A 22454-nucleotide genomic window follows, 5' to 3' on the forward strand; every position below is an offset into this window, starting at 1 on the left:
TATGAATTTTTTAGACTACATTTTGGTATTTTAATTTTTTTTCTCCTAGAAGCTTGTAAAGGGCTTCAGTTTTGAGGGGCTTCTGTGTAGCTGTGGTTATTTCAGTACATCTCAGACACTGAGGTGCACTGACATAAATGATTCATCGGTGAAATTAAAATGCTTCTAGGGTGCTCTGTATGGTTCTGTATGGTCTTGTGAACCAGCATGTTCATGGGCATTTCTAGTGAGTGGTTTGTTTCTAAGTAGGGATTTCTAGTGACTCCTAAAGCTACTTTATGAGGTGGCCCTGTCGTGCAGTGGAGAAGTGATTCTAAGCTACTTTTATGAAGTTTGATTAAACACTGAACTTCTACACAATTAAAATATGTTTTAAAGTATTTATAATTTTGTGTATGGTTTTGTCTGGGAACTTTAACTTATTAATTTGACTAAAAGGCTGAATTTCTCTTTGATTAGGTACTATGACAGAGAGAAACACAGAAAACTGGATGACCACAGGAGTCGTGATCACAGGTCAAGTTTGGAAGGAAGCTTGAAGGACAGGTGTCATTCTGACCATCGACCTCACTCGGACCATCGATCAAGTTCTGAGTATACACATCATAAATCTTCCAGGGATTATCGGTTTCTCTCTGATTGGCAAATGGACCACCGAGCTGCTAGCACTGGCCCTCGGTCACCTTTAGATCAGAGATCTCCTTATGGTTCCAGGTCTCCATTTGAACATTCAGCTGAACACAAGAGTACACCTGAGCACACCTGGAGTAGCCGGAAAACATAACAGAAGCTGATAATTTGTCTGTCTGGACTTTGGTTTTAGCCATAGATCATAAACCAACACAGTGATTGCCTTACATGACTTGAAAGATGCAACAGCTCTTCTGTCAGTATTGTTACTTCTTTCCAGGACGCAAGGTCTGTTATCCCCACAGAAGAGAAAATATTTTTATATTTAAGGATTATGCTGCACTGTACTGCAAATGCTGCAGTACTTTTTTTTTTTTTTTCTTTTTTTAAAGAAATGGAAAATGTTTACTATAACAGGGACCTCAACACTGCCCTCCGTATTAGGCTGAATAAAACTGTTTTTATGTCAGTGATTTTTGACTGACTCCATTTAAATTATGTTTGTATATGAACTTGACTCTGACCTGTGATCATGTTTCAGGAAGGAATGAAAGAGAGTTCTTTTCTTAATAAAGAAAAAACACTCAAGGACTTTGTTCACTTTCCAAAGCTACTTGTTTACATTGTACCCTGCGACCACCTTGCCGCTTCCCATCACAAGCTTGAATATTTAAATCATGTACTTATGTCTGTAATATAGCCGGGAATTTCCTGTTTGTGATTATTATTATGCCTTTTTACAGAAGAAGATGGCTGTAAATTATTGTAAATGTATTAAATGAGCTTTCCTTCCTTGCCCTTCTCAGGCTGTTTTTGACTGTTCCTTTCCCTACCAACTCAGGCCTTCTTAAAAAAAAAAAATCAGTGTAATAACACTTTTTAATGATTTGTCTTGATAGAATCATTGTTTAGAATGTAAAAATGGGGAAAGGGGCCACTTCTTTCTTTAGTCCTCTTTTTATATTGAATATTTTTATTAGATACATGTTTTACCCCTCCTTTTGAAAGTCAATATTATGTTTGTAGTTTTACAGAAGAACTGGTGAGGGTAATATGTGAATCATAAACTCATGCTCTGGGAACTTTTTTCAGATGCATTTGGTTTAAAAGGGTAGGTGTATAAACACTTCCAGAATTCAAAATGGCCAAAAGTTATTGTAAATCCATTTGTTTTCCCTTTTCATGTGGGCAATAATGTCAAATGTGCTATGCAGCCAGGTTAACATTTAGATGAATTTGATTAACTTTTTAATATAAACTGTTACAGTGCACACTGATTGTATATAAAAAACCTTATATATGACAAATTAAATTTAAGAAAAAGGATATGTGGGCTCCTGTAGTTTTCTGCTCCATTCTTGTTCCCTCAAGTATTTTATCTTTTGTTTTTGGGTTTTTTTGTTTTTGTTTTTTTTTTTTGTGTGTGTGTGTGTTAAGTAACAGCTGCCAGAAAAAAAGGTATCTTGGTAAACAATTGGAAATTGATAATATGATAATATCTACAACTATCTGTTTTGAAGACTCTGAATCTTTGTATGAAGTACAATAGGTCATAGAAGTCTGATGGGTGCCTTATTTAATCACATTTTTTTTTTCTTATATTCAGTGGGAATTTTGGATGTATGCTGTGTAACTAATTAGAATATTTACTCCTGGACATGTCTCCATGGATTAGCTGTTGGGGCAATCCAAAGTTGGTCTGTGGATTTGTATTTTTGTATTTTCTTTTTATATAGTTAATTCTAAAATTTATACAAAATGAACTTTTTAAAAAGCAGTTATATCTTTGGCATAAAGTTATCCTTAAGCAAAATGTTTTTTTATCTTTGATATGTGAGGTAATGTGTTGGGAAGTAACTCAATTTTTAAACATCTAGTTATAATTAAAGATAAAAATGATGATAGAACCCAGTGCTGGCACAAAATTTTTAAAATTTTCACTTTCTCCACATTTAATGTAAATGATCATTTTATTCCTGAAGAACATTTCCCATAAACCTTAATATTAACACAACAAATAGCTCAGGGTCAGCACTAGATTCCTTTGTGGCTAGGTCATTTGCTTAAAAGACTGTTGTACAAATTTTGTAGAAAAATAATGCATTTTTGGAGAATGGGTTTGTTTTTTTTTTTTAACAGTTTGACATTTGAGTTAACTAGCTGAATTGAATGAAAATCTAAAACTGTATGTAACATTTATTGAGTCTGTTAATTATTTGTAAAAAGCCAGCAATTACATAGTAAAGGAGCAAGCCATAAAGTACTGAGATGCAATGAATAACACCAATACATAGATATAACAGGGACATTATAAAAATGCTTATTTTTTTTGTCTTTTACATGCTCACTCTGCTTCTCTATTTTTATCCATTTGTTTAATTTTTTTAAGGATGAAAGATTATGCATAGCATTGTACCAATTAACTTTCCATTTTAATAACAAACAATAAAAATTCTTGTGAAAAGCAATGGCTTGTCTGCTTATAAAGAAAACCCTCTGTTTAGGGTGTAAGAGTTAGTCTTCAGACTGGAGACTAGTGAGAGACCAGAACAGCTTCAGCCATTCCAGAGTTGTGTAAAACAAGAGCCTCTGCAATTTGTACAAGGTAGTCTGTTAACCGTGTGATCATTTCAGTTACTGTTTTTGCAACTCACAGTGAAAGGGTTGAGTGGACTTTGTGGTAAGATTATTCGAGAATATTCACCAGCCTTCTATGGTTTTTGTTTTTGTTTTGTAACTGTTTTTCTGCACCTGGAACTCACTGTGCGTGCAGCACAGGCCAGCCTTAAAGAAGCCGTCCCACTGAAATGGCATGGTATTTTTTTTTCTTAGTTTTATTTAATTATTTTTTAGATTATAATATATCATTTCTCCTTTCCCTCCTCTATACCCCTTCTTGCTTTCTTTCACATTCATAGTCTTTCCCCCCATTAGTTGTTATATGAACGTGTGTGTGTGTGTGTGTGTGTGTGTGTGTGTGTGTGTGTGTGTGTGAGCCTGCTCAGTCTGTATAATGTTAACTTGTATGCATGTTTTCAGGGCTGATCATTTGGTATTGGACAGCCCAATTGGTGCTCTTCCCTGGGAAAGACCATTTCTCCCACTCTCAGCTTCCCTTAGTTGCCTGTAATGCTTTAGGTATGGATGGTTGAGGCCTGGTGTGTGTTCCCCATCTACATTGGTATACCTGTTGTTGTTGAGTTCATGTTTAGACAGTTTTATCTGCACCAAAATAACTTTTTGAAAGTTACCTTTGGATCATAAGTAACTTGTTATATCCAACAGTTTTAAAGGGGCAGGGAGGGGGCTGTGGCTTGGGATAACTAACCATTGTGTTGAAAGTTGTTTTTAAGATTTACCAGCTTCATCTACATATGAAAGTACCTCGGTTAAAATTTCTAAAAGTTAATTACTTAGCAATTAATTTGGTTCATTACTTAGAAAACATGTTTTAGATGTTTCTGAATTGATAGGTAAAACATTAAAAACTCGACATCTTTTCTGTTTGCTGTGGTCCTGTATGTAAGATTTGTGTGGGCGGAGAGTTAGAGGGGATGTGAGTGGACACTTCAGCAGTGTGAGCATCTGGAGATACTTGTTGGGTTAAAAGTTTTAGAATGTTCAGTTATAGGTGTTTGGAAGAAAACAATTTCCATTGCAATTATATTTTCTCCTGTGAATAACTTTTGTAAAAACTTAATGCTTGTTTTTTAAGTTAAACCCAAGTCCAGCTATAAATTCTCTTGGGTACTTCCCATGCTGGGTCATTTATCTATAAGGCCATCTTGAGCTATAGCAAAAAGGGAGGAACAAATTGCCAGATGAAATATTTTAAACTCTATTATTTACTCTTGTTAAATCTTTTTTTTTTTTCAATATGAGGAGTTTTAGTTTTTGCTGACATACAGTGAGGCAAAATAAAATCGGCACCATGCAGAATTCTAAAATACACACATTTTTAGCAGATACACAGCATTCTGTGCGCATTATAGTCTATATAAGGAAGTGAAAAAAACCATGCAAACTACCAAACTTTTTCAATATTAGTTTACACGCAGAATAAAACCAAGTAGCTGTTCGACTTTTCATGAATTTGTTGCAAAAATAGATAGTACTAACAATTTGACCTTAAAATTTTTTTCATGGTTGGTTGAACACTGAATTTCATTTTCAGTTTTTCTGAGACCAGGCTTCCGAACATGTGCTAATCTGTTGTTGAGGCCCCTGTTTTGCCCTGCTCACTTATATTTATGTCCTTATGCCCAGAGCACACTATGTAGGCAGTAAGCTCCCAAATTTACAAATATTAGTCCTATGTATTTTTTTTTAGAATGATTCTGATTCTTTAAATTTCTTTGCTTCCACATTTATTTTATAGCCAGTTCACTAATTTCTATTAAAAGTATGCTGAGATTTTAGTGGAGATCCCATTTGGGAATAGTCTCAAAGTATTGAGACTTCCAATTCATGAACATAGGATAGATCTCCACTATTTAAGATTGTCTTTCAGGTTGGGGATTTAGCTCAATGGTAGAGCACTTACCTAGCAAGCGCAAGGCCCAGGGTTCGATCCTCAGCTCAAAAAAAAAAGAGATTGTCTTTCATTGGTGTGCTACCAATCTTTTGTGTATGTTGCTAGACATACACAATTGTAATTTTTAGGATTTTATAAAACTTGTTTTTATGACTATGTGATCTTTGACCTTGGTATATAGCAATTTTTTGCTTTTTCTTCCTTGGGGAGGGGGCAGTTAGGGTGGGACCAGGTCTTACTATGTAGCCCTAGTTTGCTTGGAACTCATGTGTCTCATTCTGTTTCCCAAGTGTTGGAGTTAAAGGCATGTGCCACAGCTGTTCCAGGTTCTTTGAAGATTTCCATATCCCTGTTTTTTAAAAAATGTTTATTTGTATCATCACAATCTTAACACCTTTTATTTTTTTTACTTATTAAGTACTCTGTAGGCTTTCTAGTGTTCCTAAGAGTAGATACCTGTCTTATCCCTGGGTAGAATTAATTCCATTTTAAATTACTGTTTACAGTATTAGCCATTGGGTTAGTTGTTTATACTCTTGCAATTTTAGAAAAGATGTGTTTTATTATTATTTGTACTAGGGGCCTCTTGAGTAACAGAACTTGTAGACTGACTGGATCTCTCTTTATTAGAACGACTTACAAGCTGTGGTCCAGCTATTCCAACAATGACTGGCTATGAACAGAAAGTTTAAGAATCCAGTGGTTGCTCAGTCCACGGGATTGGATGTCTCAGCTGGTCTTTAGTATTTGTCACAGTCCTGAAGAAGTAAGCTTTAATGCCAGTGAAGGAATGGACTGGCTATGGAAGCAAGAACAAGCAGGCAAAGAACAAAAGCTTCCTTCTTCCATGTCCTTAGGAATGCTTCCAGCAGAAGGGGTGGCCCAGATTGGAGGTGGGTTTTCCCAGTTCAAGGTCTGGATTAAAGGTGTCTTCATACAGCATACATGCAGTTTAGAAGTGGATCTTCCTACTTCAAATTAAACAAAAATCCCTCACAGGCTATGCCCTCTATTTTGGGGATTTAGTTAATTACAGATGTAGTCAAGATGACAACCAAGAATAGCCATCATTATTATTATTATTATTATTATTATTATTATTATTATTATTATTATTATTTTGGTTTTTCCAGACAAGGTTTCTCTGTGTAGCCCTGGCTATCCTGGAACTTGCTCTGTAGTCTAGGCTGGCCTTGAATTCAGAGATTCTCCTGCCTCTGCTTCCTGAGTGCTGGTATTAAAGGCGCGCGCTACAACGCCCTGACAAAACCCCATAAACTAATTTGTGAAGTATTGGTGAAATTATTAAGGCCACTCTACGTAGTTAAAAGGGAGGTTTATTTTGTGGGGTAACTTACAAATGAAAGGATAGGTTGTAGGGTCTGGGAAAGGTATGGCGCAGTCTGGCGGTGTTCTCTGGAGAACTCTGCTCGCTCGGTCTACCTCCAGCGTCCAGGGTCCCAGAACCAAGTGAGCCTCTCCTCTCGATTCTGGGTCTTAGCTTCCTCCCTCAGCCCCGTCTTGTGGGCGTGACCATTACCGAAGCCTCAATGGGGGTTGGAACTTCCAGGCCAAGGCTGGGATGGCTACCCATTACAGTGAAGTTAGATGACTTTGGAGTCATGGGATCCCATTGACCTTGCCACACTGTTTTCCTGTACTGTCTTGATCTCATAATACTTGCTTTTTTTTTTTCAGAGAAATGACCAGCTTTATGATGTACTGGCATCTACTGGTGATGTTGAACCATCTCAAATGGGTAATTTGTGCTGTACCCAAATATACATTGTCTTTCCTATGAATACTTGCCTGCAGTACTGGTGTGCATGCAAGATAGCTGCTATTCACATAAGCCTGTAAGTGTTCATTCTGATGCAACTGACTGTCCCTATCAGCTTTATGCATGCTTCTGCCAAGCCTCCAGTCTGCAGCTCGTGTAGTGTAGCTCCTCTAAAAGTTCAGTCACTCTCTGGAATTCATTGCTTGGTGATCTCTGCTGTCGTGAGTCACAAAAATAATTAGGATTCTCTAGTTTTCTATTGTTTTTCTTAGGATAAGAGGTGCATTCTTCTGAAAGTTACCTGTGTTTTAAGAAGCAAAACATTAGTGAGTTGTCCTTTTGTTTTTCTTTGTCAACTTTATCCAGAAACACTACTTATAGTAAAATACATATACTGCATTATAATGTGTGCTTGGCGAGCTCTGAGTGCTATCCTGCTATAATAATGATGCAGAATATTCCCATCTCTCTGAAAGTTCCCATTGTGCCCCTTCTCTAATAATCCTCATTCAGAATCTGTGGTGCAGGAAACCACACACTGGTCTGCCTTAAGGTACAACAGCATATATTTGTATTTGCCAGGATTTGAATTTGAATGGCCAGTAGTTGAGGTCATGTCGTGCGTACTCATTTGGTCTGACTTTGCCCCACTCAGAGTTTTTGAGATTTCTTTATGCCATGTGTGTCAGTAGTTCATTGCTTCCAGTTTTTTTGCTTGTTTGTCTTTTGTTTTTAATTGCTGGAGGTGGAACAGATTCTCGGGCACATAGCCCATGTTGGCCTCTGACTCACTTTGTTTCTGAGGTTGGCCTTGAACTCCTGATCTTCCTGCCTCCATTCCCCAAGTGCTTGGACAAAGCACATGTGTTGTCATGCCAACTCCTTTGTCCCCTCTAACTGCCTCATGGTGCTCTGTTTGTGGGTACGCTCCTCACCTAATGAAGAGGTTGCTTTGTTTTTAGTTAGTAGGAATAACATTTCTATGAGTTTTCCTTTGAAAATTGTTTTATATATGTTATTAGCTTGGCCATATGGCAAGAACATTGAATTTTTTAATTTTAATTTTGTTATTTGATGATTTCAAACACATATATACTCTTATTACTCTCCTCCACACATTCTGTTATCTCTCTCCTATTTCTGTTAACCCCACCTCAGCCTATGAGTCCTTTTCACAGATTTATGACTTTGGATTTTTTTTGTGACCTCTTTAGTTTAACTCAACCATCTGTGTGACCATTGTATTGGAACTTGGTATTGGAGCTTTAAATAAGGATAGACATATACTGAGGCATTTCTCAGTGTGTGTGTGTGTGTGTGTGTGTGTGTGTGTGTGAGAGAGAGAGAGAGAGAGAGAGAGAGAGAGAGAGAGAGAGAGAGGGAAGGAGGGAAGGAGGGGTAAGAACACTCAACCCCTTCTCATTCGGCACACTAGAACTTTCTGCCCTCACTCAGTGTGACGTGGTCCCCACTGGCCGTCTACCACTGCCTCTTCTCCCCATTACTCTCCCTAGCTTTGCAGAGCCAACACTCGTTCTATATAAACTAACCCTTTTGATCCACGAACAAGTGAGATACGGTGCTTGGATCTGCCTCTCTTATCTCAACATACGCCTCCTTTCCATCAATGTCATAAACGATATTTCATTCTTTTATGAGTGAATAGTATTCCGTCATTTAGATTTATATGTACCACTTCCCCACCATCCCCCTCTCAGCTCTCCATTTCTGAATTTCTGTTTTGTGATTATTGTGAGTAAGTGCTGCAGTGAACTTGGGCATGTGAATCCTCTTTAACATATGATTTTCTCCCCTGTTACTATAACCAGCCGCTGGAATATCTGGATCATGTGGTAGTTCCAGTTTTTTTGGAGGAAGTCTCATATGCTTTTCCTAAATGACTAAATGAATTTATATTTTTATCAGGAGTGTATTGCGGTACTACTTTCTCCACATGCTCTCCAGCACTTTGACCCTGGCTATTCTGACTGAGGTAACCTGATAGCTCATTGAGGTTTTGACTTGTATTTCTCTTCAATGTGAACATTTTCTATACACTTATTGGTCATTTATATATTTTTGAAGATAAATGTCTGGTGCCCTCCTCTGGCCTTACAAAAAAAAAATTAATTAGGGGACTAGAGAGGTGGCTCAGTGGTTAAGAGCACTTCCTGCTCTGGCAATGGACCCAGGTTTGGTTCCCAGCATCCACGTGGCAGCTAACAACCATCTGTAACTCTAGCTCCAGGGGATCCAGTAGGCATAAAATTGCTTTTTATGGTTTGGTGAAGTGTTTTGTGCTTTTATTTTGGGTTTTACTTTTATGTCATTGTTCCATACATATACATACATATATACATACATGTGTGTGTGTATGTATGTATGTATGTATGTATGTATGTATGTATGTATATATATATATTGACTACATATGTGTGTCCTTGGGTATAATGTCTTACCTGTTGTGATGGCTATTCTTGGTTGTCAACTTGACTCCATCTGGAATTAAACCCAAGCAGCTGGGTACAGCTGTGAAGGATTTTCTTCTTTTTCTTTTTTTTCCTTTTTTTCTTTTTTTTTGGTTTTTCAAGTCAGGGTTTCTCTGTGTAGCTTTGCACCTTCCCTGGATCTCGCTTTGTAGACCAGGCTGGCCTCAAACTCACAAAGATCTGCCTGGCTCTGCTTCCTAGTGCTGGGATTAAAGGCGTGCGCCACCACCGCCGTGCGGCTGATCTTCTTAATTGAGTCATTTGAAATGAGAAGACCCACTTTGAATTCAGATCTTTTGAGGTGGGAAGATGCCCCTTAATCTGGGCCACACCTATGTAAAGGACATAGAAGAAGGGAGCTTGCTCTTTGCTTGCTTGCCCTTGCTCTTGATGGCAAGTCCATTCCTTCACTGGCATTACAGCCTGCTTCTTTGGAATTCTGGCATATACTGAAGACTAGTTGAGACATCCAGCCTCATGGAATAAACAACTAATGAATTCCTGGACCTTCCATTGGTAGACAGCCGTTGTTGGACTAGCTGGACCACAGCCTGTAAACCATTCTAATAAACCCCAATAGTGAGGTTCTCATCCAGTGAGAGATCCTTTCTCCAAGGAGTAAGTAGAAAAGCAATAGAGGAGGATATCTAGTGCCCTGCTCTGGCCCCCCAATGGATCTGAAATTATTGGAAGAAAGCCCCTTTTCAGTTTGCTCTTAGTACAGGGAAGTGATGAAGAATTGCATCATGAGAGTTATGGCCCCACAGTGTATGAGGCACTGAAGGTGAGGGTTAAACCAGCTAGTGGCAGTCTCAAGATAATTTCAAACATACAAATCAAAAGATTATGCCTTTCAGGATCAGAAAATTGCTTGTTTCAATCACATGATAAAACAAATTAGTGTACCTGGTGAATGTCTCATAAGTTCTGAAAAGTTGTTTTTTTAAGATGGATTCATTTTTGTAGCAAGCTTCTCAGACTATCTCTGGGTCACCAGCCCCCAAATAATGACATGAAGACTTCTCATTAATTATGAAAGCCTGGCCTTTAGCTTAGACTGCTGATTCTCTCCTGCCTAGTTATTAACCATTCACACTGACACATCTTCACACAGTGTAAAGAAATATTCCACAACACACTTTTGTCTGTGCCCTAGCTACTTTTCTATTGTCATGAAGGGACACTATGGCCAAGGCAACTTACAGAAGAAAGAATTTATTTGGGCCTTACAGTTTCAGAGGTTATATAACCATCAATGCAAGGAGCATGGCAGCAGGCAAGCATGGTGCTAGAGGAAGAGCTGAGAGTTTGCGTCTTGATCCACAGGTGAGAGGCAGAGAGCACACTGGGAATGGAGTCTTGAAACTTCAAAGCCTGCCTCCAGTGACACACCTCCTCCAACACGGTCACACCTTCTAATCCTTCCCAAATGGTTTCACAAAGTGAAACCTTATTCCAAGTATTCAAGCATGAGCCTATGGGGCAGTTGTTACTCAATCCACCACAATCTTCATGTATGTTTCTGCTCCATGTACATGCACAGTGCCCATGGAGGTTAGAAGTCATTGAATTCACTGGAACTGGGGTTATGGATGGTTTATGAGCCACCATGTGGGTGTTGGGAACTGTACCTACAAGTACAGCACTTGTACAATAAGTGCTCTTAACTACCAAGCCATCTCCCTAGCCCCTGAACAGAAATTCTTAATGATAGTCAAACCCTTAATTTTTTTCTTTGCCTTATGGGTAAAACATTTGCATTTTAATTAAGTCCCTTCTTGATACATAAGTCATAAACTCTTTCTCTGTATTATTGTTTTTATATTAATTCATTTCAAATGAATTAATGTTCATTTTTTAAAAGCTAGATTATAGGTTTATTTCCTTGACTGGATTTCTTTGTTTATTTGATCTATACAAAACTTATGATAATGAATGCCTCTATTGTAATGGGACACTTGTAACACACTTATTTCAATGTCAGCACACTTAGGCAACTATAATCTATAATCCATCTAAGAAGAAACCTGCACAACATTTGGGTTGGTTCTTGAACAGACTAGACAATACATAAAGTTTTGTCATCACAGTGGACCTGCACAGCTAGCAGAGAAAGGACAGGTACAGTAGGCTGTGTTGACTGCATGTTTCCTCCTGGGAGCTCTTGCTCCCCAACCTTGGTCGTTAAATGCTGAACATCTTCAAAAGGGCATGGGCATGAGTAGAGAGAAGCAGGGTACACAGTGAGTCACCTTGAGGGCTTGGCTGTATTTCTTTCCCTTGTATTTTGTGAGATTGCACGGGAGTTTTCTAAAGTATTCTTCCATTCTGGAAGGTTTGCTCAGTTTTTTTTTTTTTCTAGCCATCAAGTAATTCCCAGGAGACCCTTTTTACATAATAGCTTTTTGTTTTAAGTGATCAACTGTGCAAAACTACTAAGGTGTTCCGAATAAGGACAGAGAAGTTTTCACTGGATTTGCAATCAGACAACTAACTGTAGATCCTAACAGGAAAGTTTCAGTGAAATGGAAAGAAAATGCAAGTGAACCCAGGTGCATATTCACTGAGAAAATACGAAGTGCGGTTAGGTTACATCAACTTCTCCAGGAAGTCAGTACCGCAAGCCACAGAAGCAGGTCCACAGCTGTAAGGGTGTGGAGGCCTGGTGTGGAGGTGCTTCTGGTCCCAGCTGCTTAGGGTGCCTCCAAAGCAAGCTCAAACAACTTGGACTGTCATGTCCTCAGGGGAGGTTTTTGTTTTTTTCTCTTTGAGGGGAGTTGTTTTTAACAGAAGTAACTATTTGATGTGTCCTACTGTTGAAAGGATCCAGTAGATAAAACAGTCTTGTTGATCAGGATGGGGGCAGATGCATTGTTCTCATGGTCCACCGAGTTGAAAATATTCAGAATATTTCTTCTCTGTATCCAGAGTTTATAAAATTTTCTATTTATTTAAGTGCAACAAAAGGAAATAAAAATTTCCCCCAAATACTATGCACCAGATATGTTCCTGACCATTTTAACCACTAGGAGGCAGTATGCACCTATTTATTAAATTAACTGCAGCTCTCACAGGTGTTTGCAAAAATATTTCATTAAGACATCCTGAAATTAAAATTCTCTAAAAGAGTTTACTGTGATAGTATTGTGTTCTCCAAAATATTGTGCATCCTAATAAACTTATCTGGGGTCAGAGAACAGAACAGCCACAATATTAAACAAGAATATAGGCAGTGGTAGCTCACACCTTTAATGCCAGCACTCGGGAGGCAGAGCCAGGCGGATCTCTGTGAGTTCAAGGCCACATTGGAAACAGCCAGGCATGGTGACACATGCCTTTAATTCCAGGGAGTGATGGCAGGAAGCAGAAAGATATATAAGGCGTGAAGACCAGAAACTAGAACCATTTGGCTGGTTAAGCTTTTAGGCTTTGGAGCTGAAACCCATTTGGATAAAGACACAGAGGATTCCAGTCTGAGGAAACAGGATCAGCTGACAAATTGGTGAGGTGAGGAAGCTGTGGCTTGTTCTTCTCTGATCTTCCAGCATTCACCCCAACACCTGGCTCATGTTCTATTTTATTAATAAGTATCTTTAAGATTCCTGCTCCAAGTTTACATTCACTTATATGATTTTCTAAGTACAGACTTAAATATGTTTTGTTATAACAAAACATGATTTCTGGTACATTTTAAATGTTGACATTTTAAAATAAATATCTTTTCCACATAGTGAAAGAAATCTATGTATCATAGTGATTTGATACCCATCAACCATCTCTTTAAACATTGTATGGCAAAGTGCAGGGAATGAGGACACTCAGGAACGTGTGCCCCTTTATATGATACCCTTCCCACTACAGCTTTTCCTGTCCAAAATTCTCAGAAATTGACTTAAATTTTCCTTTATTTGGCATTCCTTAGCTCTCTTCCTCCTATGTTATTTTAGCTTAGTTTTAGTTACTAGTTAATATTCACAGCCAGAATTGTTGCTTTAGATGAAAAACAGGAACAAAACCTTCTCTCCCATTGTCTATCACTTGGTTCTTTGATCCTGGAGATTTCTTGGGCTAGTTTTTCAATTTTCCAGTGAGTTATTTAATTTCAATATTAGATATTTTCAATTTACAAAAGCTCCTTATTTGTTTTCAGGATTGGAACCCAACTTCTTGGCCAGGAAATATACTTTATGTTGTGAAGGTCTAGACTTGATTTTACATGCTCCATTTTAGGGAAAGGGCCACCATCTCAGACCACCTGCTGTACTCAGTTCCAGAAAGGACCTCAGGAATGTGCCATGACAACTTGAACGGATACAGAGCAGTATCCTCCTGCAGACGTCTTGTCTGTGGTTTATGGCCCTTGAAGATATCTAGATAATCCTGCTGAGCAGTCCAGATAATACTGTTCAGTGGGTTGTGGCTCCCCACAGAAAGTCTAACCCAATGATTTCAAATGTGGTTTCGTGCCCAAAGTCTAGACCAATAGTTTAAAAAAAAAAAAATCACTTTGCCCCATATCCCTTCTACCCAATCCCAAGTTGCCAATTTCCAGCTTGTGGTCTTTCCCTATAAACTCTCTACACCTGGGTTCATGGCTGCTGCCACATTTCCTTCCATCTGCCATGTGGTGGCCCAGGTTGAACCTGAATAAAAGGACCCTTATGTGCTTGCATTGGAAACCGGCTCCTTAGTGGTCTCTGGGGGTTTTGAGAAATGGGTACAACATTGTCATTATTTTTCCTTTTGCATTCTCTCAGGTGTAGGTATGGAATGAGGTGGGGTTGCTCATCCCACTTGCAGGGCGGTACTTTGCAAAAGACAGGGGCTTTGCCAAGGAGTTTCAGTGTAATCTTGCTGTGGTGGCTTAAAAGAAAATGGACCCAAAGGGAGTGGCACTATTAGGAGGTGTGGCCTTGATGGAGGAAGTGTGTCACTGTGGGGGTGGGCTTTGAGGTCTCTTTTGCTTAAACTTTCCCCAATGTGACTGTCAGTCGACTTCCTGTTGCCTCCACGATGTGGCACTCTCAGCTCCAGCACCACGTCTGCCCGCACGCCGCCATGCTCCTACCATGACGATAATGGACTGAACCTGTGAAACTGTAAATGAGCCACCCCAATGAAATGCCTTCTTTATATGAGCTGCCATGGTCATGGCGTCTCTTCACAGCAATAGAAACCTTAACTAAGACCCTTGCTCTGAACTTTATTGTGGTAATTGTCACGAGAAAACCTTTTTTCCAAAGTTGTAATGTCTTTAAGTATGTAAAAATAAACTGCTTGGGTCAGACTCCAGAAGTTTGAACCTGCCTGGCTCACTAAGTCATGCTGAGCTGGGTTTCCCTCTTGGCTCTCACAGTTCATTTCTCTTTGAGCAGCAGAGTTTGTAGACCCTCACAACTGATGACCCAGATGTTTTTACAGGGCATCTCAAAGTCCTCAAGAATCAGAAATGCACTTTAAAATCACTTGATAGTGGACGTTGTGGAATACATCAGTAGTACCAATGCAGAAGGTTTGCTGAATCATTCCTTCCCAAAGGGGATGTCACTTTAAGATTCAGGAGGGAAAGGAAGTTATCTGTAAAGTCTCTTAAAGTGAACAGAACTCATGTCTCAGGAAACTGTAAAGCTAGAATGACGAGGCCCCTCCCCGAGGTTATAAGCATTTACAATGCTTGAGAGAGAAATCTGGGACAAGCAGAGCTGTCTACACATTGAGCAGGGGGCTGTGGGGATGCAGCCTTTGCGAGTCCACACCAGCGATGCAGTGGGATTTTAGTGTGCACCTGTGTAAGTAATTCCTCAGCTGTGCTACTGTCAGTAATCCCAGTAAACTCACTGTTTCTCTGGCTAGACTTGGGTAGAATTGTTTTTTTTTTTTTTTTTTTTGGTCTGTTGTTAGTGCCTCTCTGGGGTGAACAGATGTTTGTTCATGGCATCCCAGAAAAGTTATGCAGTCCTGGCTACATGGTAAGACCGAATCTCAAAAACATAAAAACAAGTGAATATCACTTGAATGATTTTTCTTTTTTATTGTTGCTTACTATGTTAACTGAGGATGATCTTGAGTCCTGACCCTCTTGCCTCTTCAGGGATTATAGATATGCACCACCACATCCACTGCTGTCATTTAAATTTAAGCTAACACGTATACACATAGGCATGCAATGTACAAATACACTCGTATGTTTTACCTGCTGGGAAATGGAAATATTCATATAAATGAATTTTCTATGAACTCTATTTAACAATTAATTGCAGATTGTGAGATTTTACTTAGATTAAGAGTTATATATAATATGGTTTCTATGTTCCCTAAATGTGCATGCTGGAGGTTCAGTCTCCAGTGTGATGGAGGTACAAGACTTTGAAGAGGTGCCTGGGTCCTGGGCTGAAGCCTTTGGAAGGGGTCAGTGAAATCCCAATAGCAGTATGTTAATTGTGTAATAACAGGTTGTTATAAACAAGTCTGGAATCTCCTTTACTCTTTTGCACACATATTTTCGTCTACATGTACCTGCTTGCTCTATTGTTTTTCCATCATGCCTGGAGCAGCATGAAGTTCTTCCTAGAAGCCAAGATTATGCAGACCCTGTATGTTGGACGTCTAGCCTCCAGAACTGTGAGCTACACAATCTACTTTTCCCTATAAATTACTCAGAATCAGGAATTTTGTTATAACACTAGAAAATAGACTAAAATAATATGATTGCTAATCTCTTACCGTCTCAAATATAAATTCAGAATAGGTGGGAAGAATTAGACAAAAAGTGTATGAATAAAATGCAGTAGGCAAAATAATTGCCATGAATTCCTTCATGTTAGTGAAGTGGGTCATCATCTTGGCTTTGAGTTTTATAAAACAAAGTCAATACAGGGGAAAAAAAATCAATATTTGATTCATAATGTCAACAACAGGTGACTAGTTCTTATATTAATATGAGAAAATTCATCCTCAGGTTCTAGTATCTATTATTTTTATTGATTTACACAGTTAATATGAGCAATGAAATTTACTGGGTTGTGTCTCATTGCTTTCTTAAATATCTTCTCATCATGTCATAACCATCCCATTGAGGGAAAAATGGGGCTACGGTGGGCCTGCAGAGGGTGAAAACTGTGGTCAGTTATCCTACATCTTTATTGCCTGCCTTTGACTCAGAGTAACTTTGAGACTGCCATGAGGAATAAACAGACAATTTCTCTTTCAGGCCTCAGTGATCCAAAATTAAACAAAGACAGAGGATGAGAGTGAAGTGTGTAGCACATGGGCAGCACCCACATAAACAGCTGGGCATGTTGTCATGCATGTATAGCCCTGGCACTGGGGTAGGGGTGGAGTAGGTAGACCCTGGACTAGGGACAGCCAGCCAAGATGGATTGGTGAGCTCCAGTTTCAGTAAAAGTCTCTGTCTCAAAAAAGTATAAGGTGGAGAACAACTTAAGAAGGCATTAGTCTCTGGCCTGTGCATGCACACAAGCACATGTGCACACAGACCTTCATGAACATATACCAACAAGAAAGAAAGCTACATGGCACCAGAGAAACAACACCTGAAGTTGTCCTCTGGCCTCTACATTCAGATGTATGTACTCACATACACGTGAACACATACATGTACACACACATACTCAGATGAAAGATTTCATTAGTGGTTCCAATAACTTATCATTTCCTTCTTATTATCAGATGCATTCTAGATAACCAAACTTGTCAGGCAATTGATCTTGAGGCAAATGCCATATTAATCTACACTTGATGCAATATTGTACCGTGTTACATGTCAAACAGAAAGCTTCCTGGCACAATATCTCATGAGAAAGAGATTTCAGAACTACTGCTGGGAAATTTATCTTGTTTTACATAATAGGCCAGCTCTGTGAAAGCTTCAGATGAGGAAGGCCAGCTAAACCAGATTGTAGAGATGAGTCATTCAAAGGTAGGAGATGGAGACATTGAAGACCCAGGGCTAGAATGTCCTAGATCTCTATCTGAAACACCACATTCCTGCCTTCAGCAGCAGCCTGGATTACAGCCAACGTTTCTCTTATCATTTTCGTAGTCCATGGGTGGAGTAAAAAGAGCACTTTTTCCTTTCTTTGTCTCTGAAACTTGGCACATCACCTCAAATGTTCATTTAGTAATTTCATTTTTAGCCTAAACATATCTAAACACCTGGGGATAGTTGGGAAGTAGGTGTGGGCAAGGATAACAGAGGTCATTGTTGTTTGAAGTTGATATAACTTAGTGACCTTGAGAAGGCGAATAAAATTCTCAAGTGAACAAATGTATAATCAATAAAGAAAACGTTGTTATTCTGTTATCAAGCACAAATACATTGACTGTATTTTTAGGAGCTAGGGGGTTCAGTTCAATGGGAGAACATTCACCTAGTGTGCAGGGTACCCTGGGTTTGATCCCCAGTGCTTTTAAAACGTAGAAAGTTTGGTCCACACTCCACCTATTGGATAGAGGCAGATCAAAATGGAAACTTCTGTTTTATTGGTAATTGCTTTAAATTTTCTTTCCATACCTCTATTGCTTTGGTCCCTATTAATTTTCCCTCAAAGATCTAAGTGCATCACATCTCTGTGGGGCTAGGGGAGGCTTCAAAATAGGCAACCCTTGCGCTGCCCATTGGCTTCTCCAGTTTACTTTCAAAACAACATAATCCGATGATAAAGAAGTTGTTTAAACTGAGGTCAGAAATATCCCAAAAAAGCAACTGTCTTCACTGAGCCACAGGAGCTCTTGGCCCATATACAGTGCATGTTCACAATTGATTCCAGTGTCCACCAATGATTTAATCTCCAGTTACAGTTTCTGTAATTATATCATTTAGGAAAGCATAGGAGTAGCTTACCCATACTGACAAAAAGTAGCAAGATTCCCACTGGTGACACCAGCTATGGAAAGGAATTGGAACTTTGCTTATGTGATAAGAATTATGGGATATGCTTCTCTCCACTGAACCAAAAGGCAAAGCAGGAGGAAATTCTTGTCAGCAAAAATTTGCAACTGAGTGCTTCTAACATGCCTTCCTCTCATCTTGCTATATGAGAAGCTGTTATTACCCTAATCTAGGATGTTCAAGGTCTCCGTGTCACTAAATGTTCTTTTCAATAAGACTAAAATACACAGAAATGTTTTTAAGCATTGGGAAAATATTTTAATATTCTAAGACCTCCTAGTGGGCTAACAGTTTCCCAAAGTTAGATCATGTTGGTTACAAAATGTACTCATTCTCCTTTTTTGTTTGAAAACAAGTTAAAATTATATATTTATTTTTATTTCATGTATACAAGTGTTTGCCTGCATATATATATGCATGCCTGGTGCCTATGGTGGACAGAAAAGGGAATTGAATCCCCTGGTACTGTGGTTACAGATGATTGGGAACCACCATGTGGATGCTGGAAACTGAACCCAAGGCCTCTCTAAGGGCAATATATGTTTTTAAATCATTGAACTGTCTCTCCAGCCATCTCATGCTTCTGTTTTGAATGTGGAGCACTGGGGATACAATAGTGAAAAAAATAAAGTAGCGTTGTGGTACTCTGAGTGTAATTGGTCCCCATAAGCTCATGGGGAGTGGCATTATTAGGAGGTGTGGCTTTGTTGGAGTAGCTATGGCCTTGTTGGAGGAAGTGTGTCACTGTGGGGGCAGGCTTTGAGGTCTCCTATGCTCAAGATACCACTCAGTATCTGAGTTTATTTTCTGTTGCCTGCAAGATGTGGGACTCTCAGCTACTTCTTTAGCACCATGTCTGCCTGCATGCTGCCATACTCCCTGCCATGATGATAATGGACTGAACCTGTGAAACTGTAAGCCAGCTACCTCAAATAAATGTTTTTTCTTCATAAGAGTTGCCATGGTCATGGTGTCTCTTTACAGCAATGGAAACCCTAACTAAGATAAGTGTCTCTTCAAACAAATGGTATTCACAGGCTAGTTTTTGTTAAATTGGATAGAAATGATGTAATGTCCTGAGATAAGTGTTGGATTTACCATCAATGAAGTCCTGTGCAGCTTTGAGGAAGACTGGGGCAGCAGGGAAGGAAGAAAGGACAGATACGTGGTCAGAAAAGCTTGGATTGGTGGACAGCACACTCTGACGGAGACACAGCAACCTGGAAAGTCAATGCATTTGTTCTCCATAGTTGAAGGAGGAGATGGGTCTCTGTAGGTGAGCAGTCTCAGGTTGCAGTCACCTGTGAGGAGGAAGCTGTGGTTGATACTTTCTGCAAACAGTTGCCAAACATACTTGAACCAAGGGAAGGCCTTGCCATTTACCTGAGTCTGACCCAGGGAAGGCCTAGACATTCCCACAGGTCTGAGGTGTTCAAGTTCTTGACATGGCCATGATCATGTCATGAATGCTCATCCATTCAGGGTGCACTCACTTCCTACACTCTGTTAAATGCTGAACTGTTTCTGAATGAATGAAGGTAAAAAATCATTATACTCAAGTCTAATTCTGTACCTGTGCAATGTATTTAGGTAGCTATTTGACGGTGTGTAGTGGGTAGCTGTTGCAGCTTTGATCTGGAAGTACTACCCCTGGTGAGGCTTCTGGTAACTGTGACCTATGACCTAGCCCTGGGACAGGGTGAAAACGGGAGCCCTTAAGAACGGAGATCTGGACGTGCTCACTCGCTTGGTTCCTTGTGATCCTAGATGCTGGATGGTAGACCAAGCAGAGTCTTCCAGAGAACACCGCTGGACACCTCTCCTGGATCCTGTAACCAACCCCTTTACTGGCTGTAAGTTACCCCAAAATAAACCTCCTTTTTAAACTACATGGAGTCGCCTTAATAAATCCCCCAGTAAAGGTGTGGAGACACAGCCACTGTCACTGAGAGTAATCCTGAAGAAGAGATATTTTTCTGCCTTTTGTTAGAGGTTGCTAATTCCAGGATGTAATGTCCTGAGATGTGTTAGACATCTATACGTAGTGTCTTATCTGAATATTAAAGATCTGTTTCTGTGATACAGAGGGTGCAAAGGTGTGCTGGGTACAGGTCAAGCCAGAATATATACTTGTATTACCATTTGTGAGAGGTCTTTTTCCAACTGAGATATTCCCTTATTTAGAATAAGAAATTACAGATAGAATGACTTTTTTTTTTTAAGATTTGTGATGATTTAGCGTATCTAAAAGTTTAGTACTAGGTTAAAATAATATGAGACGAGACATGGCAGGAAACAATGACTTTTCTACCTGCATCTTGTGGTATTTTTGAGGATACCCCAAAATACCTGTAATCTTATGTTCACTGCAGTGTGGCAGTGATACCTCTCCTCCCTCTTATTAAGAGGTGAGGTTTGCTGTGTATGTCCTTGAATTTGGACAGCCCTATAGGTACTTTGGCTAGCGGAAGAGAATGAAGTAAAAATGTGTTAGTTCTTGGGGAGTGGTCATTAACTGTGTTCCTTACCTTTACTAGGTTATTAGGAAACTGTCTGCTCTATGATTACTTTTGCTATGCTCTCTGAAGAACATGCTATGAAAAACCAAAGTCACACAGAAAAATTTTTTGTGTCAACTTGACACAAGCCAAAGTCATGTTGGAAGAGGGAACTTTTGTTGAGAAAATACCCCCACTAGATTGGCCTATGGGCAAGAGTGTGGGGCACTTTCTAGGGACCGAATAGCTCAGTCGGTAGAGCATCAAACTTTTAATCTGAGGGCCCAGGGTTCAAGACCCTGTTCGGGTGCCAGATGTAGAATACCCAGGGTTCCCAAGGATTTTGCTGTGTCCAGTGTGGGATATCTGAGGGGAAAAAAAAAAATCTACATGCACCATGCTCCTATGTCTGTTAACTTTATTCCTCTAAGACAAAATTCTATCAATTCAGCTATGGCTCCACCAGGCATTCAGGGCAGGAACAACTCCAGACATACCAAGCTCTCTATCCATCTACTCTATTTCTCTGGGATGAAATCCTGTCTCCATAACTGCAGTTCTGTCCAGTTTCCTACCTCATAGTCCTGCTATTGACTAGCATCTATGCTTAGCCTCATCTTCATCCTCTGTGTTCTCTTTCTCCATCTCTGCTGCTCTCTACTCCTGGCACTCAGAAAACTCTACCTAAGATCTGTTCACCCTCTATGGAACCTCTGTCTTCCTCTCTTCTCTCTCGCTGTGCTGTTCTGTCCATTTTTCACAGAAAATGGGGTGGGGAGAGGAGAGTTAGTAACCTAGGAGTTCAGCATGTCTGGAAATATTTGGGCACGCAAGAATTTCATAGTAGAAGACAGCTGGAATATTAAAGGCTGGATAGCACCAAATAGTCATAATAAATGGCTTGCCTCTTGACAGACCCTTGGCCATCAAAGTTCAGCTTTAATACACAACTGAATCTTATGATATATTCTTCTGGCCTGCAAGACCAGCCCACTGGGAGCAGTGCCCATTATCCTGGATAGAGAACAAGCTAGTAAGCAGTGTTCCTCCATGGCCTCTGCTTCAGTTCCCCATAGCATGAAACTTAGAAGGGCTTAATTAATAAGAGCAAACCTGGAGCCAGGTATTGGGGTGAATGCTGGAAGATCACAGAAGCAGAACAAGCCACAGCCACCTCACCTTGCTAATTCCTCAGCTGATCCTGTTTCCTTAGACTGGAAGCCTCTGGGTCCTCATCCAAATGGATCTCAGCTGAACTGTTGCTCAAAAGCCTGAAAGCTTAACCAGGCTACAGTTCCTGGTCCTCACACCTTATATACCTTTCTGCTTTCTACCATCACTCCCTGGGATTAAAGGTTCACTTTCTGGGATTAAAGGCGTAGTCACCATGCTTGGCTGTATCCTTGAACTCACAGAGATCCAGTTGGATCTCTGCCTCTGGAATGCTAGGATTAAAGGTGTGTGCTACCACTGCCTAACCTCTATGTTTAATATTGTGGCTGTTCTGTTTTCTGACCCCAGATAAGTTTATTAGGGTGCACATTATTTTGGGGAACACCATGCCACCACAGTTCCACAGGTTCCTGCCTGCAGTTGCTGCCCTGACTTCCCT

At 39.7% G+C, this 22454-nt stretch overlaps 1 protein-coding gene and 1 non-coding gene across 2 annotated transcripts in view; both read left to right on the top strand.

Annotated features, from left to right (window-relative positions):
* Window positions 1-1956, top strand: part of Chd1 (chromodomain helicase DNA binding protein 1) — a 78915-nt gene extending 76959 nt beyond the window's left edge. Inside the window, exon 36 of the mRNA XM_036168773.1 lies at window positions 460-1956. Within this exon, the coding sequence (XP_036024666.1) occupies window positions 460-784 (325 nt within the window). The 3' untranslated portion in view covers window positions 785-1956. The remainder of the gene's footprint in view (window positions 1-459) is intronic.
* A 19123-nt stretch (window positions 1957-21079) lies between these two features.
* On the top strand, window positions 21080-21155 carry Trnak-uuu. The gene has a single exon. It is a non-coding gene; the product is annotated as a tRNA-Lys (tRNA).
* The last annotated feature ends 1299 nt before the right edge of the window (window positions 21156-22454 follow it).

The sequence above is a fragment of the Onychomys torridus genome, chromosome 19, assembly GCF_903995425.1.
Source record: "Onychomys torridus chromosome 19, mOncTor1.1, whole genome shotgun sequence".
In the NCBI taxonomy this organism is placed as follows: domain Eukaryota; kingdom Metazoa; phylum Chordata; class Mammalia; order Rodentia; family Cricetidae; genus Onychomys; species Onychomys torridus.